Here is an 18,204-nt window from a genome sequence, read left to right on the forward strand (position 1 = left end):
GACAAAAACCATTGGGAATCAATAATGCTTTACTGATTACACATTTAAAACCAGGTATTAATATAACATCATCTTTTCCATTAGACTTGTTATTTGCTTTTAGTATATTAACATTGTCAATGCAACATGGGGCTGTTTTGGTTTCTTACCTTCGTACGTCATAGTAGTTATAAAAAGAAAAAAGGAGGGGGTTCTGCATCTCGGAAGAATAGATCTTTTAATATTGTCTTTTGTGTAAAGCTGGCTACCAAGAAGTGGGAAATTACTAAACAGAAACAACATTTAAAATACAAATATGACGTTAAAATGACGCACGAAACAGTTAGAACGCTATTGGCTATTCATCCATTGCGTTTACCTTATATGGTATAAAGCGTTTCCGGCTTGAGACGAAAGCTGTACTTCCCTCAATAAAATTAAAAAACTTAAATAGAAGTTATTTGACTTGAGTTTTAACAATTTAAAATAAACTCTGTTCGAAACTCTTCAAACGTTTAGTCTAGTCAAGTTACAGTCCTAGTGTTACCCTTTTACTTGGATTATTTATGATTATCTCACGGTGAAGCAAAATTGTGCAATACAATTATATCAGGTAATGTATAATAATTCATTTTGTGAGTTTGTACATTCAGTGATTTGTTTGCTAACTTTTTAGATAATTTTACAGGTTTAACTATGGTACAATTTAAATTCAAGACGTAATCTTTGAACTAAGGCGGATGTGATGTTGCGCTACTATTGTTGTGCTTTAGCACTTTGTTTTTGAACTTAATGAGTTAAAGGAAATAGTTCTCGGATTTGTTATAAAAACCTGTCAACAGAAATAACATTAATAACATTTTATCTATAATTATTTATTAAACAATATCATTACATATTTTAAGGCAACAAAAATCAATGAAAATATAAGCTTTATCATTAAAGAGATTGATTTAGAAAAACGAATATCATTGCGCTAATCACCTTTAAGGCTTCGCAGAGTGGCGGTTATATTTAGTGAATTTGTCGCTCTGTAAGTAGAGGAAATGTGTGCGTATGTGGTGTTAACGAAACACAGAGGTGTTTAACGGCTACTTTGTTAGTATTTCAACTTACGATTGTCCCTTAAGATATCATTATCTCGCACAGACAAAACTGTAGGAACTATATTTATTTTGTAATATTGCTTTATCCCCTTAGCAGTATTATTTGCTAATGAAAGGTAAGAATTGTCTATATTCTGTGGTGAACAGGTACCGGGGTAGAATAAAAATAGTATAGGCATTAGATTAACTTCGAACAAAAAACATTGTTTTAAATTTGATTAGAATGAAATACTCTTAACCGTTATTGTTGCTTTTTAGCCTTGTTTTGAATGCGTGATTTGTGTAAATGGCTAATTGTACTAGTGGTAATGTAAAGGTTTACACTTTTGTAATAGAATTAGTACTAATAGTAGGAAATTATATAATCTTAAAATATATATTGCCTCCGAAAATCAACTATTACCATTATTAAAATTTTCATTTAGAATCCTATCTCGTTACATAGTTATTTCACTAAAACTTAAAAGGTGATTGAATTCGTAGAGAAGAATTTAATTTTAATTTCAAAGCAGTTCAGTAAACTGGTGCCAGTGATGATACTAGTACTTACAATTTACTGTGAATTTAACTTTAAATATGAATGTAAACTGCAACTTCAGAAGTCGTATAAATGTGCAAGTCATAACTGAGTTAAAATTATAGTAACATTTTAAATGATATCTCGTTATATTATTCATCAGTTCATGTGAACAGTAGAGCGTAATTAAGTCTTAATGGGTAAGCTTAATTAACAGTCAAGAATTGAAAAAAAACCTTTTAAACTCGCTTTAAAATAATTTGTTTTAAGTTAATATTTAGAATTCATACTTATTTGATATTAAAACTTAAAAGTACATAATCGAGTTAATTTTAAGCTCTAAAGGTTATAAAACAATTGTTAACTTTTAAACCAATGTTTCATCTCTATTAGACTGGTCTTAAAGTTGAAATACTGATATTGAAATAGTGCAAGTTTTCTTACTGGTTATTATCATTGGTGTATGGTTGTTTTTCGTCATGTAGTTTCGTAACCAGACTGTAAATTGTAATAATATTCTTACACACCGTATTCCTAAGTTTTAATTTCGCAATAACCTCTTCAAACGGTTTCATTTGTATCTTGTTCAAACTTGCTACTACGGCTTGCGTTTGACATATTTCTGTTTATGAATCTAAACAGGATACACGTGATAAAACGAAGACAATTCCATAAGAATAAACGCAAAGCATTTGGAAAAATTTGCCAGTACAACGAAAGGTGCAACGGAAGATTAGTAGTGGAAAACAAAAACGACGAACGTTTACATCTATTACTGCAGTGAATGTTTTTTAGTTTCAATTATTAGTTTTCCTCATGAATGCGAACATACGACCACTGCGTCTTAACCTTTACGATGCACGTCGGAAACAAGCAAGTAGCTTTGAAAAAACGACTGAAATAAGGAGTGTAGGAAGTCTTAGCCCAAATCTTCAACCTCCTACCCCTCCGATTTTCTCTGCTACTAACGAGCCATTTGCAACTAGTAGGGTTGGTTCTTATTTATTATTGGGACAACAAGAAGGTTCGACTCTGTATCGGTGTGTTAATGTACAAACCCATGAAGAATTTGTTTGTAAGGTAAATATGTTTTCTATTATTTTGCTGTAAAGTATAATGAGGTATTTTATAATATTGGCCCCGACTTCGTATAAGTTATCTATAAATAATAATAATAATAAAGTTTGTTCTCCCTTGGAATTGTCTCGTTAAATTTTACACACACAGATGCGATGGATGTTTAGTTTGATTATAAGAACGATAAAGAAACTGAAAATTGTCAGTATGTAATTTACTTTAAAATTAGTGGGCGTGGAAAATTAAAAATGCAAATAAGTAACTTATGTAGAACCCAGTATTTGTAGTAGTTCGAAAGACATTATTAGAAAATTTGAAGTTAATTGAACGCTAAATACAGCACCCATATTTTTTCTGTATATTTTGTTGTAACTTGTTATAAACCATTAAATATAGAAAAAAGATTCGTAAGATTATAAACTGTGTAATTTACACGTTTTATCGCAATGATTATTCGATGACATTTTATTTTTAAAGTTCTTTCTATGATATATCTTGCGAATAGTTATAATTTTAGCAGTTCTTGTTTGTGAAGTTATTCACGCTTTTTGCAGTTTCCGTTGAACGGTGCGTAGGTAGCGTCAAAACAAAGAAGGGAATAGTTGTTTCTCAATGATTATGTAAATGTTAATTGTTTTTTCCGTTCAAACTTAACCGTGTTGCAACGAAACTATATCAAAATTAAGGTTTTTTCGTAACGTCAGGCATACTTGTATCATAGCGAGGAAATATTTGTAAACGGTTAAGAGAAAGTAAAAGTCTAATCAGATTTCGCATTTTTTATACAATAAATTTTATACGTGAATTTTATTTTTTGTACAATCGTTACTTTTTTTGTTTTCGATGATATTAAAGCTAGTAATTGTCATTATGAACTAGTCTACATTATATGAAATGGATGTTAAGTTTTAGTTTTGTGTAAAATGTGATGAAATTAAGTGTAAAATAATTTTAAAAACACTGCAGAGATTTAGAAGACTCGTTTTTAACCATAAAAAAATACAGTGACTTCACATTTATTTTTATGTATGTAAAGAGCTGACGTGCATTTATATTCACTATTTCATACTTGAACATTCTTGCATTCCAGGTAGTTTCTAGAAACGTGTATGAAAAAACTTTAGCGGGATACTTCAGGTTGGATGGTCATCCACATATCAATACAGTGGAAGAGGTTTTGGTAGGTCTTAATAGGACCTACATATTTTTTCCTCGTTCCTATGAAGACTTGCACTCCTACGTGCGCTCTAAACGTCGGTTGAAGGAACATGAAGCTATTCTGCTATTTCGTCAAGTTGTTCAAGCGGTTCACGCATGTCATGATTCCGGCGTGGTTTTACGGGATCTTAAACTTCGAAAATTTGTATTTAAAGATTTCGACAGGTAATATATGGATTTATTCAAATTTCCTTGCATATTTGATTGATAATGAAGATTTTTCTGGAATTGTTTTAATTTTTTTCGAAAACATACATATAATTGTTTTTAATTTATTATTTTCTGCTTGTTTTTGCCGGAAATCAAGTTATAATTTGATAGCCTGATACTACGGAAGTGTTTTTTCTTGCATAATCGTAAATGGCATGTTTACGGTTCTGCCTTAGTTTTTCTGAAGCCAGTATTCTTGCTCTGTAATAATAAGTTACTTGTGAATATATTAACCTTCCGTATTTGAAAATGGGGAGAAGAGGCAACAATGAAGTAGTACAACGATTACATGTTGCAAAGTACAAAGGAAATGGGTCAATATATTCACGCTCCTGCATAAAAGCGGCCTAGTTATGTAGCCCATTTGCTTTATGAAGTGAAGAGTGTAAGAAATTCGCTCGCTGTAGTGCTTGTAAAGTTAGACCAGCTTTGGACACAAATCTTTAAGTTCCTTTTTATATTTGCCATTATACTCATCGCTGCTATGCCGTGCGTGCGTGTATGTGTGTGTCTGTATTGCTTGTAAAATAGATAACTAGTGTTCGGCTTATCGCAAAAGAATTACTAGAATTATGAATGACTTTTATCAAATTTTATACAATTATCGACTTAGCAAATGAATAAAATGTTTATTTCCTATTCTTGTTTATGAATACTATAGGAGTAGCAGTTTTTGGTTTTTAGTTCTTGTTATTGAGGGAGATTAATTATTAGTACATTTTTAAATAGTAGTTAAGATTATTTCAATTTTACATTTTGTGATAACTTCATGTTACCACAAGCATTATTGGTGTGTATAGGTTTGAATCAAAGTACTGCTCTTATAATTTATGCTAGCCCCCACTGCATCTGAAGTTAGCAAGTTTAACTCATAATCCAACTATTTAGAAACAAAACAAAAATTGTGAAGAAGTTATTAAAAGAAAAAATGTTAAATTTTGGTAGTGATCCAAGGGCATTTTAGGCAGTGGGGTTAAAATGTTTATTAATGAGTCTTTAGGTAGAAATCCCGTTTAAAAATATGTTAGTGACAGAAAACAGCATTAGTGTTTAGGGATGTTTTAAACGACATCTATTATAAGAACCCGCTTATCTTATAACAAATATTAGGATAAGTAAATACGAATATAATACACCAGTTCAGTATTTTTGGCGAATGTTTCTATTGGTATTAATAACTATATTGCCAACCAGGTGCATTTCTTCAAAGGAAGATTCTGATATTTCAGCTATACGTTTAGAACTTTAGTTGAATTAAAACTAGGAGTTTTCAATAGCCGTGGCTGTAATTAATTTAAAATTGGCCAAGAGATGAGGTTGAGCTGAAAGTTTGTACTTGAAAAAAATTTTTGATTCGCTATTCAGTGGCAGAAAAAAAATTTAAAATAAACTAAAATATATCATGTAGAGAAAATAAATTGCATTTCATTAGAATAAAAGTAGTAGTTTAAAGTCTTGTATAAGTTTTGTAATTGGTCTTTGGCCGCAGCAAAGTGGCACAGACCATTCGATTTGATATTTAATTATAATTTTGGACTTGGAAGGTCAAACCCTTGCGATTAATGTATTTGACCACGCCCAAGGTCTTATAGGATTATTTACTCTAGTCCTGCTTGAAAAAAATTTCAAGTGATACGGCTATTGAGAATTCCTTTTTTTTTTTTTTTTTTCTATTTAAGCGAAAGAAAAAAAACACCCGTTCCCTGTTGCATTGTATTTAAAGATTGGAATGGTTGTATAGGGATTTTCCTCTTTAAATCTTTCTTACAGTTTAGTTTTTAGGATAGGTTGGTTTTTGTTGCTATTTCTGTTCATCTTTTACATACCTCAGTTTATGGAACTTTCTTTAATATTTGAACTAATATAATTAAGTAACCTGAAAAAAAACACAAAAAAAAACTAGATTAACAAAATGTCTACCACATATAAATAGGCCCGCCCATAGGGGGAGAGAGTAAATGGACCGGGCGAATGAAACTTGGTTATGCCATAAATATAGCTGTCGAGGTATATTTCGGTTATGTCTTCATTTAATCACAAAAGGTATAATCTTTTGGCTTTCCTTTGCATATAAACACTCGATACATGAAGAATGGTTGAAGTGAGCTAAAAACGGCTTTTACGATATTTTCTTGTTTGAGCTTTGCTGTCTCATTTAGGGTCTTTTTAATAATTCTTAATTACTGAGATAAAGGAGGTATGGTATGTACTGGCTTCTGCGTAAAAGCATTATCCACGATATACACATTGGCCATTTTATTTGAATTTCGTCACTCGTTCATTATTCAAAATGTATCTACTACTTCTGTTTTGTTTTACCTTTTAAGTTTCGTCATATAAATATATTATACATATAATATACTATTTGTATTAACATCAGTGCAATGTTAAGAAAAGGTCTATAGGAACAGTTGTAGGCCTAATAGTTCCTATACGTTTGTTTTACTTTTTGTAATTGGTTAGATTTAGATCTAGTCCGCAGGAAGCATTTAAATTAGTATTTATTGCAACAGTTTCTTTACTTGTAGGATTTATATAATAACAAAATTATCTCTTTCGCGCGCACGCATGCACACGCACACACTGAAATCCAAATCCACTTGTCTTAGGCGTAGCATTAGTACATCGTAGCATTAGTACATCCGATAGAGAACTTTGTGTACGTTTTTCGCTTTAGTTTATCTAATATCAGTGAATAAACCGTGATATTATTCTGCGATTTCACGTTACATAGTTTTAAAACTTTAAAGCAAAGTGTTTACTAAAGTATATTTATATCCGCCTTTTGTTTACATCCGTTGAAATGAAGTGTGGGCGAATATTCAGGATACACAAATCCTGAGAATTATTCTGATAATTTTATTAATATTTTCTTCTGAATACAAAATAGTATGACGATCAGTACATATTGAGAGGTGGGGTGAGAGTGGAAATGTGTATGAATTTTTGAAAGTGAAGAACATTTCAATGACCTTAGTAGGTGTTATTGAAATTTAAAAATTGTCAAAGGTTCGAAGACGTGTAAGAACCCTGGGAAAGGTATCCATTTTTACGACGCGTTTTCTAAGTTCTCCGGTACCATACCATTTTGAAACAAGTAAATGAACTTGTTTTAATATTAATAATATTAATTTTCGAAACAGCAGATGGTGCTTTTATATCTTTATGAAATAATTCTGATGTATTTAATATTCGTAAGATTCTTACCAGCGCCGCCATATTTGAATTTCGAATCCGAAAATTTGTAAATATGTTTGTCTAAAGCCATAACACTCCCCTCATAACAAAATTGAAAATTTCATCAGTAAAGAAACGTGAGACCCGGCTTAATATCGGTTTCGTCGCTTGCAACCAAGTTAAACCGGTTTCGAGAACTTGTGACTAATTTTATACAGGAAGTAAACAAGACCAGACTTGAAGAGATTTGTAATTGATGTATTTGGTACTTGCATTGACCGTTATTCAATCATAACTAACCAGTGTGTTGGCCTAGGTATTATAACTAATTTGTAACATTTATCTACTAATTTAATCTTTTAAAATTATTTTGAAATCTGTACTAGGTTATTTTTTGAGAATTTATGCGAGAATCGGCGCGAGCGAGGTCTGTTAGAATCCCTTGTCACTTATCGAGCTGGAACAGTTTTGTAGCATGTTGTATCTCGCTACTAATCCTGAAAAAGGGAAAATGGTAGAACTAAATCGGGTACAGCAGACGATGAATTATGATCGTCTTTTCGTTTTCTTTTTGTAACACTAAAATTCTAATTTTTGATCTTTAAAAATTATTTTACATAGCTTATCCACAGAATACATAATTTGAAGCAAGCATGGATACATTTAAAAGTATCCATTCAAATATCAGTTCCCATTTTTTTGGTAATTTGATAGCTTTAGATAACGAGTTTATTACATTTAAGTTCGCAAAAAATAAGTACATCTGGGTGTTCATATCGTTAGTTGTTTGTGTGTGGACAATCAGTTTGATATGGTGAACTTAATGTTTCACCTGCCGGATTATCTTTTTTTTAAGAGCACAATGTTTTCTAAACCTCATATGTACTTGACAAAGTGTTATTTATAATTCTGCATATTTTTGTACAAATTTAAATATGTAATGTTGAAAGTAAAGTAAATAGTTTTTGAAATTATTTTTGGTAATATGCGTCTTAATGGGCCTGGCATGGCCAGGTGGGTTAAGGAGTTTCACTCGTAATGTGAGGGTCGCGGGTTCGAATCCCCGTCGCACCAAATATGTTTGCCCTTTTACATAATTTTATTAATATAAAATAATGGGGGCGTTATAATGTTACGGTCATCCTACTATTCGTTGGTAAGAGTAGCCCAAGAGTTGGCGGTGGGAAGTGATGACTAGCTGCCTTCCCTCTAGTGTTATACTGCTAAATTAGGGAAGGCTAGCGCAGTAGACCTCGTGTAGCTTTGCACGAAATTCAAAACCAACCAAACCTTCTACATGGCTAAATTACTTTACAACTGAAAGCTTTGCGCGAAATTAAAAAAAAAACAAAAACAACTTAAACTTGGAATAAACTGTCGCGCGCGCGCATGCAAACCAACACCGATCGAAAATGAAGTTGATGTTAACGTAAAAGAAAGGACACTCTTGGCCAATGTTCATCCATATTAATAATAAAATCTGTCATTCGTGCGATTGGTGACAAAAAAATTGTAACTTGGTACAACAGAATAAGAAAAATTGGTTCCTTGTTTTGAAATCAAACCTGACAGTTTTGATTATTTTTATTATGAATATTGAATCTTTACTTCTACTAGTCAACTTTACTTTTCTAAAGTGAATCATGCTGTTAATAAATTGGTACGTAACGCTTTATTTAGATATGAATCACGAACGTTTGTGTCATCCTTGTTCAAAGAAGTCTTGCGTTATCACGATTTGTAATATCGGTGGTGGTTGTGGTTGGTCCACGAACAACACTGCAAAAGTATTTTTGAAGTCGTGTAGCTCTTAGAAATATGTTTCAAAAAAATGGGGCGTATATACTTTCTGCTAGTTAAATGTTTTTTTTTTAAAGAAAATGTTAAAATCCTCGAAATATTCTAAGGATGTGGCTGTTTTGTGAGTTCTCTTTGTCCCCTTTCCCGGGACGAAAAAAAGTTGTAAAATTTAACTTAGAAAACCGGATTTTGATACCTGTGGCAGGCAAAACTTAGTTTATTGTATTGCTTTCTACATAACAATCATTTTAGTGAGTATTAAAATGATTTTGTGTATGTGTTCAAACTTGTTTTAACCAGCAGGTAACGCACAAAAACAAATTGCTGTTGCTTTAACTGCTTTGCTTGGAGCAAATTATTGTTTATAAGGTTAATTTTTGGGTGGTTTAGTAATCGCCCTTGTATCAGTCAAGTGTTGGCTAATTCCGAGAAAATTTAAGATGTGATCTATTCAGTTTTTTTGTGGCCATCGCGAATCGATGAAAATAAATTAATGTTATCAAAACTTAAATGCTTTGACGTTAGAACGAGTTCCAGAAAATGCGTCTGTAATTTATTTTTATTATTTCTACAGTGTATTATCTTCGAAACACCAAATGTGTATTTCAGCTTCTGCGTAAATTCGGAATGGTTTCATTTGATTATAGGGTAAAATTGTTTAAAGAACGAAATACTGTTATGTTCGTATCTATGTGACGAGTTAAATCTCCGTTAGTTTAGCCGTCATTTCAATTCCATTTAATATTTATAGCACATTTTTAATTTGATTGTACTATTGTGTTAATTCTAAGAGGGGGGGAAGCCTTATAAAGTGTGGATCATTGTGTTCTGTAAGCTAAGTCAAGTTTAACATTTTTCGGTAGTAGTTGTATATTGTATATTACGAAACTCAAGTATACAGGTACAATAAGTGTTAATACCCATACTAGTTGTTCTGAGATACAGGTACATCACTGAGGTACATAGACACCTTGACAATTATGTAGTAGTAAAGTACTCGCGTACGCACACACCTATAGAGTATGACGCAGGTAATTATTGGTAATAACGACTCTTACAGATAGTGCATGGTATGTAATCTTCTAAGCATAGGGGTGGGATTTAAATTTTGCAATATTGTTTCAAAGTAAATGACCCTCGAAAGAATTTAACATCCACACTTAATACAAGTTTAACAATAAAATGCCTCATAACATATGTTACAATCAGTAAAACTATTTATTTAAAAGTCCTGAGGACACTTCGTTGCATAATGTTTTCGTCCAACGTATTGTTCCAGTTTTTTTTGTCGTAAGTTATCCGTATCGTGTGTTAAGTCTCGTTTAATTTCTTTCGTAATTCTGAAAACACTTATGAATTCATAAAGCCAACTTTTTTGTTTATTCGTCATTCAATAAATAAATTTATTTTATTTGTAATATATAGAGAAATCATTTTAGAAATGAGTGAATTGTTTTAATTATAAATCTTAGTTAGAGGTAAATACGCAAGTCTCAATTTTCTGGTTTAAGAAGTGATAGATGCGATTGTAAACACTTAACTCTTGTGTGACAACGTTAGTTATGAATGAAATAAGTTACCAAGGAATGTCGGTGAATGAAAAAAAAATCTCTAATTGTTTATTTTTTACCATAGTAAGTGTGTACACGAACTGTTGCCATGATTATTCATGTGCTTTGTTAACAAAAATTCAGTTTTATATAAATATATAATTATCAAATCTAGTTGTTTATTAGATTAGTGTAATTCAACTAACATTTTTTTCCTATATTCTTACTCCAGAGAATATATTTTGCTTTATTTTCAGCAATCTGTTTCAATGACTCGCTTTTCATTTTCTGTCTATTTAAGTAGGTACTCTTAGACAACATGCTATCTATAGCAATGTAGGTGTAACATGTCAACTGAGGTTAAATGTAGGTCATATTTGTAGATACTTGATTAAAGTCGAGATGGATTATATGATCTCCAAGCTATAATTTGTAACCTGGTGTTTGCTTGGTTCTGTCTATTGAATCTCTTAGTGTGATGTTCTAAGATCATACATCAATGTTCTTCACAGATCTGAAAGAGCAGTTCTTTGTTATTAATTGAACTATAGCTTTCATCACCCCGAATATAGTTAAGAATAGTTCTGCAAAGTGCATTATTAACAAACGTTTCTTTTGGTGTTACAGAACTCGGCTGAAGTTGGAGACGTTAGATGATGCTGTAGTCTTGGATGATGAGTCCAATGATCAGCTCAGTGATAGGCACGGATGTCCAGCCTATGTCAGTCCCGAGATCCTTATGCCAACTGAAACTTACTCTGGGAAAGCTGCAGACTACTGGAGTTTAGGGGTTATACTGTACACTTTACTAGTGGGACGGTACCCATTTCATGATAGTAGCCATACATCTCTCATTGGGAAGATTCGCAGAGGAAAGTTTGTGATTCCGGGTAGTCTTTCATGTCATGCGAAATGTCTCATTCGTAATTTATTAAGAAAAGACCCAGCAGAAAGACTTACAGTTGATGAGGTTCTTGAACACCCCTGGCTTCGTTCATCCTTCCACGATGGAAGGTATTCTTCTGATCAACAGGATGAAGCTCAAGTTCCAGAACTTGTACTGAATACAACACTAACGTCAGAAAATCCTTTCTAGTTTCAAACTGTAAAAATAGATAACTTGTTTTGTGAATATCACATTTTCAGTCTTTCTTAATTGTGGGAAATTTATATATATATTTGTATATTCCACTTCAGGATAAAGAACTGTATGTGATTTTAAAATACAGCAAAACTTCTCACAAGAACTGTATTTTGTTGTTCAGCAACTTGGACCAAAATTTTTTGACTTTTAATAATATGCAGGTCTAAATTGCTCTGTTAATAATTTAATTATTTTTGTTGTCTTACACAAGCATTCCTAGAAGTGCAATTTCTTCCTTGCATGTTGATGTTAAGTGACTAAAGTGTCTGCAAATACAACCAAAGAATTGTATCTAAGATATAACACCAATTTACTGAATATAATAATGTAAATAAATATAAATCATACAGGAATAAAAAAACTTAAAACATTATACTGAGCTTTCTTTGTTTTTCTTAACCTTTCTGATATTGAAATATGCCTTTGTATAGCTCTTCTCTACAATACGAAAATAATTTTGGATGTTAAAAATTAAGACATGGTTCAAATGATTAATCATAAATTCCTGGCTCCATTTATACAAGTTAAACCCATCTTCATATATTTATAATTAAATCTAAGTAATAAGGCACAAGTTTTTATGTAAATAAAGAATAAATTACACCTTTTTCATGACTTCTAATTTTGCATTTTATAAAATCAGTTTTTCCAGTACTACAATTTTCTGGTTACAAAAATGGACAAGATGATAAAAATGTTCAGGCTCAAAAATTTGGGAATTTTAAAATTTTACCTCATTTATGTGCTATTACTCTATGAATTAACAGTATTTGGATTTTATTTAAAAATTATTACAAACATAATTGTTTATCTTTAAACAATAGTCTAAATTCAGTTACAAGTTAATGCTATTTTTGGTTGAGCATTGCTGACTTAGTTCATTTTTAAATGAACATAATCATTATACCATACTAAACAGCTCAAGATCTTTTTATTTTTCCAACAAAAGTGTATTAATGAATTTGCCTTTATTTAGTAAATGTTCTAAATTTTAAGAAAATACTTTATATATATTTTTCCAATTCCTAGGAATATAATCTGTTTTTATTAAGTTTTTCTATTTCCTTATCTTTATTTTTAAATTTTATTAATTAGTTCTAAGTATAACTTCTTGGTAGCTCTCTGTTCTTGCTTTGTCCAAGACATGCTGAAAGAGAAATAAGATTTTCATATGATTGTAGAATATTTTAATAAACAATGACCTTTGCACTTAACACTTTTAAAATGTACTAGCAGAAACTTAGACTTTAGTGTGCATTCAATAATTGGGGAAATTAAAGTATACAAAGGGGAATTCATTCAAAATTTGGTACTGTCTCACTTAACAGATCTAATTTCTAGTAGTTGCAGCTTTTCATATCACTAAGATATGTTAACATTGGAAGTCTAATAATGTATATTCTGTTCTTTGCTACACATATGAAAGTCTTGCTAAAATTTGACTAACTATTAGTGAATAGGTAACAGTATACTATTGTGGTTTGTAGTTGTAATAGTTGGGTGTAAATATTATGCAGGTAATAATACAAAGTAAGCTACATAATTGTAATTCAAGTTGCAAGGTTTGTGTGTATGGTTTTTGTTCTGTCAAACAGCTTGTATTATAGGTAACTATGTGAAAACCTGCAATATGTTTTGAAGAACAGAAAAACTTTAGTTGTTTTTCAAGTAAATGTTTTGAGTGAAATTGGTCAACAAAATACAGTATGATAAATGTGCAGTAGACAACCAAACATCCCAGTTCTTTTGTGTAAACTAGAAATGCAATAGTAACTAAAGGTAAATTTAACCTTATATAAGCTGAAGAAATTAAGTATTCTTGATATTATGAAGAGATAGAAAGCTTAAATGGATATATCACGGGTACTTTTCTGTAGGAAACTATCTTAACATTAGTTACTTTAATTATAGTTTTGGATATTTTTTTCTATAACATTCTACCTTTCTTTACACTTATTACTCAGTCATCCAATAAATTAGTATAGCCATTCTTGTCTCCTATGCTAGAAAAATTTTTCAGAACTTGTGTCTAATTTAATTATTGTACATATCTCTAAGAAAGAAACAAATTTATAGCATTCTGAAATTGTGATGTATATTAAAACACAACCTGTATTAATGAAGCAAGTAATGTTGTGACAAACATTAAGATATTACTATTGTAATTAACTATCTAACAGCCTCCCTGCTAGTATAGCTGTATGTCCCCAGATTTACAATGCTAAAATTAGGGGTTTGATTCCCCTCGGTGAGCTCAGCAGAAAGCCCGATGTGGCTTTACTATAAGAAAAAACACAAACTATCCAATAAGCAGTGATAGACACTTAAGTACACTTGTAATGAGTTAGGTATAAAACGTGGATAGTCGGCCGATTTTCTTTAGAATGCCAATTTATTTTCTACAAAAATAATTGGCATTCTAGTTAAAATAGTACACTAGTACCTTTTTTTGAAACTAGCTCCATTCTTAAGAAAAATTAAAGATCCAAAATATTAAATTTCTTCAAAAAAAATACTACTTTCAGTATAAAGTATTGAGTATGTTTTTTAAATACAAAAATGATCAAAGTAATGGTCTGGGTTTATATTCCTAATTCTAGCAGTGAGGTTTTAGTACATCTAATGTATATATGATACAGCAAAAATATATTAAATTTGATAAACCATGTACATTTCAGGTTTGTAATAGTACTTTAAAAGTTGGCCTGTTTGTTTGTAATTAAAAACAAAGCTACATAATTGGCTATATGTATTCTCCCTCCCAGAGTTATTGAAACCCACATTCTGAGCATCATGAGTCTGGGATGTAAGATATAAAGGTGTAGAACAAGGTGAAAGTGTAGGATCAGCCTCAAACATTGTTCCAAAAGTTACTTCCACAGTTTTCAAATTATTTGAACTTAGTACCCTTTCTTCAGTAAATCAGTTAAAAATCAACAAATATGCAATGGTAATTATTTTCAATGATGGAGCAGCACAGAATAGATCTGTATGTTGTGTCTGAAGAGAAGATAATGCTTAGGTGTTTCTCAACAGGTATATAAACTTTTAATGCCACCCAAAATGTAGTAAAGGAAAAGGATACTGGTAATATGTAAAAAAACAACCTACCCTCTATATAATTTACTGCTTTAATCAGTAGGGTTTACAAGGATATCATTAGCCTTGTAAACACACGTTGAGGACATGGTTCTTAATGAATGAATCACACGCAAACAAACAAAAAAACTACCACCAGTATTGCAATTTATATTTTATTTTGAGTGTTCCAGCACAGCTACACAAGGGTTATCTGTGCTAGTCATTCCTAATTTTGATTTTTTGTGGGGAAGGCACCTTATCAGCAGCACCTGCTAAGAAACCTTTGGCTATTTTAATTGAATTGGGGGATTTGATTCTCACTCTTAACACACCCTAGCTTCAAACTGCGAAGCTCAATTTTACCACAACAGTACACAAAACGTGGATCCCTAGATCCACACACTGACACATTAACCACTGCTCTAATGTTGCAGTCAATCCCACTGATTAATGCTGGATTTTCCTTGAAAATAAGCTATTTCACCAAATTGTTTTGGTCACTCCTTAAGATTATTATGTAACAGTTAAAGACTTTAGATTCTTATTTTACAATATGATTAATTCATTTACTACTGTTACTAATGGCTATCTGTATATTGTCGTGTCCTTGCTTTTCCAAGAATGGTTATGAAAGCTATAGGTGATCTTATATTTGTTCTTGTCATTTTAAAAGTCAGGAAAGCTAATTAATCTCACTTTTGATCTACACTCAGATTACTAATATTTAACCTTAGAGTAACATAAAAAGCCTATAATCAGTGTGGTCACATCCAGCCACTGAATGCTACCATGTTTTCCCAAATTTGATTCTACCTATTTTATAATCATATCAGCTGTACATAGAATTAGTTTGCTAGTCTCTCCTGGTTCTCACCTAATGAAGTTTTACAGTCTTACCTGATTCTAGTCCAGTTATAGTTTTCAGTCACTTCATGTTTTAGTGACTATATATATTTATGGTCACGTTTGGGTTTAGCCTGATTATACTTTTGTAGTCACACCTTGTTGTAGTCCAAAGTCCAAAACTAATATTTATAGTAAAAAGTGATTTTAATCTGTCTATGTCATAATCCAGTCTTTTATGTGAAGGACTGCACAAGAGACCCACCCTATGTCAGATGAATGGTCTTCCAACATAGAGGAAGAGTTAGTAAGCAATTATTATAAATTTGTACTGCTGCACCTATGCCTCTACAGTCATACCTGGTTCTAGAACAGCACTTCTCAACCTTTCCAGTATCATTCACCTACAAATGTTCGTAACAGCTCACTCACCCTAGTTTTAACACTCCTACGAAAAGTGGGGCCTAATAGGCCCCAGAGCAACTTGAAAGGTTATTAATATTAGGCTAATAATTTTGTATTTAAATGAAATTGCCATTTAAATCCATTAATAAATGGATTAACGAGATTCCCACTGTCCCTATCTACTATCTAGCGAAACCACAGCCAGAGGAACGGGCTTGGAGAAATCAGGACTAGAAACGTCTTTTCGTAGGAGTGTTAAAAAAAAAGTACTAAATTAAAAATTCTTTATTATGACTTAAATATACATCAAACCACAACTAGAACGAATACAACATAAATATTTATTTATCAAAATACAATTAAAATAAATAAGAACAACTAATTATTCTCTTGGTTTTGAAATTGTTGTATAATTGGCAATACTCTAACACCTGGGTGAGCTATTCACCCAGTGAGAAGCTAAAACGTTTCAAATAAACAAACAGTTAGGGAGGTACCGGACACACAACATCCTGAAAAAAACCTCATGACCTTTAAACAAAAATTTTTAACCACTTATGTGTCTCATTCACAGAAACCACACACTGTTCTAGAAACACATTTCCGACCTAATCGTTTTCGTTTCGCTCGTCTACCACACTGCTCGCTCTTAAAACCCAAAATACGTAATCATCTTTACCGATCAAAACTTGAAGAGTTTTTAATTGTTAAAAATAAAAAAGGAATCTTAATAGAAGTAGTATACGGGTCAAGGACAATATTGAAAGGTTAAAGTGAAAAATGAGGCTATGTAAATGAAGCTTTATACAAAATAAAAATTATCTCAGATTTAATTAAGCAAAAGTTCATACCATTGAACGGTCTATTTTTTTACCCGGTATCTCACCTCTTACCAAAATATTCTTCAACATAACAATGATCTCTCAGCCTCATAATTTAAACATCGTTAACAATAAACAAAATAAATAATATTTTAACCAGTACTGAATAAAAATACCTATATGTATTTTCTGGTGAAATTGATTTCCTGTAATTTATAGAAGAGAAAATAAGTTCTTTGTATAACGGGAGATTCGATCATGAAATACTTCAATGAAATCCTAGGTTTCTCTGAAACTAACAAAGTTTGTACAAAGAAAGAGACAAGATATAAATACCAACACGCAGTGAAAACTTTATATTTCATAGAAAAAAAACAATGAGATAATTAACGCTGAGGACGAACACCTATTTAAGAGTTATTGCCAACAACAACAAAAAACTGACAGCAATGCATTTGTCCTTTTCTTAAGAGGAGGTAAAGGTAATTTTAAATCTATACCTTGAAGTAATGGTGTACACTTTTGTGAGATAGATTTTTTTCTCTTCTACTACAATATAGTAGTAAAATTCGTCAATTGAAAAACTGTAATCTCCACCCTTTAGGTTTTCTAGGTTTTCCTTGTAGCTCATTATCGAAATTAATTCTATGTTTATCAACGACTACGACAAATAATCTAAGCTAACAGTATTTTGAAGCAAATATAAAAATACACACGTCTGAATTCTTGTCGACCTGAAATCTTGGGGAAATTCTTTCTTCGTATGATAACAAATTCCTAAACGAAAAATGTTTTCTGCAGTTTCTTCAAACTTATTCACTTCCACAATCCCAAGTCGATCCTTTGAAAACGATAAGATATCAGTATAAAGAAAAGCTATGCGAATACAAATGGAAATGTTTAGGTTTAGGGGTTTGAATATTCACGACCTAAAAACTTCCTGAAATTCTATTGAAATCTGTACAAAAATGTTTATAAAATTGCATTGTTACACACCCCAAGTTTTAACTTTAAAAAATAGGTTCAATGGAAATGGGGAATTTACCCACTTCCTTAGGACATATTCGTGCTCACACCTTGACTGATATAAAGCACGCAATGAACTTTCACATTTGGAAGCGGCAGGGGTTTCCCTACCTTTAGATAAATATTGTAAAGAAATTAATCAGTTGTTCTAAGAAGAGTTGGTTAAATTTGGTATTACTAGTAAATGTCATAATTATATACCTGTGTGTAATTTCCTGCACTCGTATCTATTAGAGAGCGACACATTTTC

The 18,204-nt window shown here is 31.5% G+C and overlaps 1 protein-coding gene and 1 long non-coding RNA gene across 4 annotated transcripts; one reads left to right on the forward strand and one right to left on the reverse strand.

Moving 5' to 3' along the window:
• The first annotated feature begins 420 nt into the window (after positions 1–420).
• LOC143233700 (tribbles homolog 2-like) lies at positions 421–12,151 on the forward strand. 2 transcript variants are annotated; one of them, XM_076470225.1, is made up of 4 exons: positions 421–592; positions 2,245–2,682; positions 3,770–4,062; positions 11,262–12,151. In XM_076470225.1, exons 2-4 carry the CDS (start codon positions 2,419–2,421, stop codon positions 11,728–11,730), a joined length of 1,026 nt encoding a protein of 341 aa, XP_076326340.1. In that variant the 5' UTR covers positions 421–592; positions 2,245–2,418; the 3' UTR covers positions 11,731–12,151. The 2 variants fall into 2 exon arrangements, with proteins under 2 accessions (XP_076326340.1, XP_076326339.1); XM_076470224.1 differs by lacking the exon at positions 421–592 and adding an exon at positions 973–1,201.
• On the reverse strand, positions 11,262–18,002 carry LOC143233703 (uncharacterized). Of its 2 annotated transcripts, none has more exons than XR_013018278.1 (2): positions 17,645–18,002; positions 11,262–12,925 (listed from the first exon to the last, which is right to left on the reverse strand). It is a non-coding gene; the product is annotated as an uncharacterized LOC143233703 (long non-coding RNA). The 2 variants fall into 2 exon arrangements; XR_013018279.1 differs by having other exon boundaries at positions 16,063–18,002.
• Positions 18,003–18,204: the final 202 nt, after the last annotated feature.

The sequence above is a fragment of the Tachypleus tridentatus genome, chromosome 12 (assembly GCF_004210375.1).
Source record: "Tachypleus tridentatus isolate NWPU-2018 chromosome 12, ASM421037v1, whole genome shotgun sequence".
Classification (NCBI taxonomy): domain Eukaryota; kingdom Metazoa; phylum Arthropoda; class Merostomata; order Xiphosura; family Limulidae; genus Tachypleus; species Tachypleus tridentatus.

Excerpts from the sequence above, each read along its gene's own strand:
- LOC143233700 (XM_076470225.1), top strand. The coding sequence starts at position 2,419 with ATGAATGCGAACATACGACCACTGCGTCTTAACCTTTACGATGCACGT. Across the intron at positions 2,683-3,769 it reads ATGAAGAATTTGTTTGTAAG|GTAGTTTCTAGAAACGTGTA; the intron begins GTAAATATGTTT and ends CTTGCATTCCAG. Across the intron at positions 4,063-11,261 it reads GTATTTAAAGATTTCGACAG|AACTCGGCTGAAGTTGGAGA; the intron begins GTAATATATGGA and ends TTGGTGTTACAG.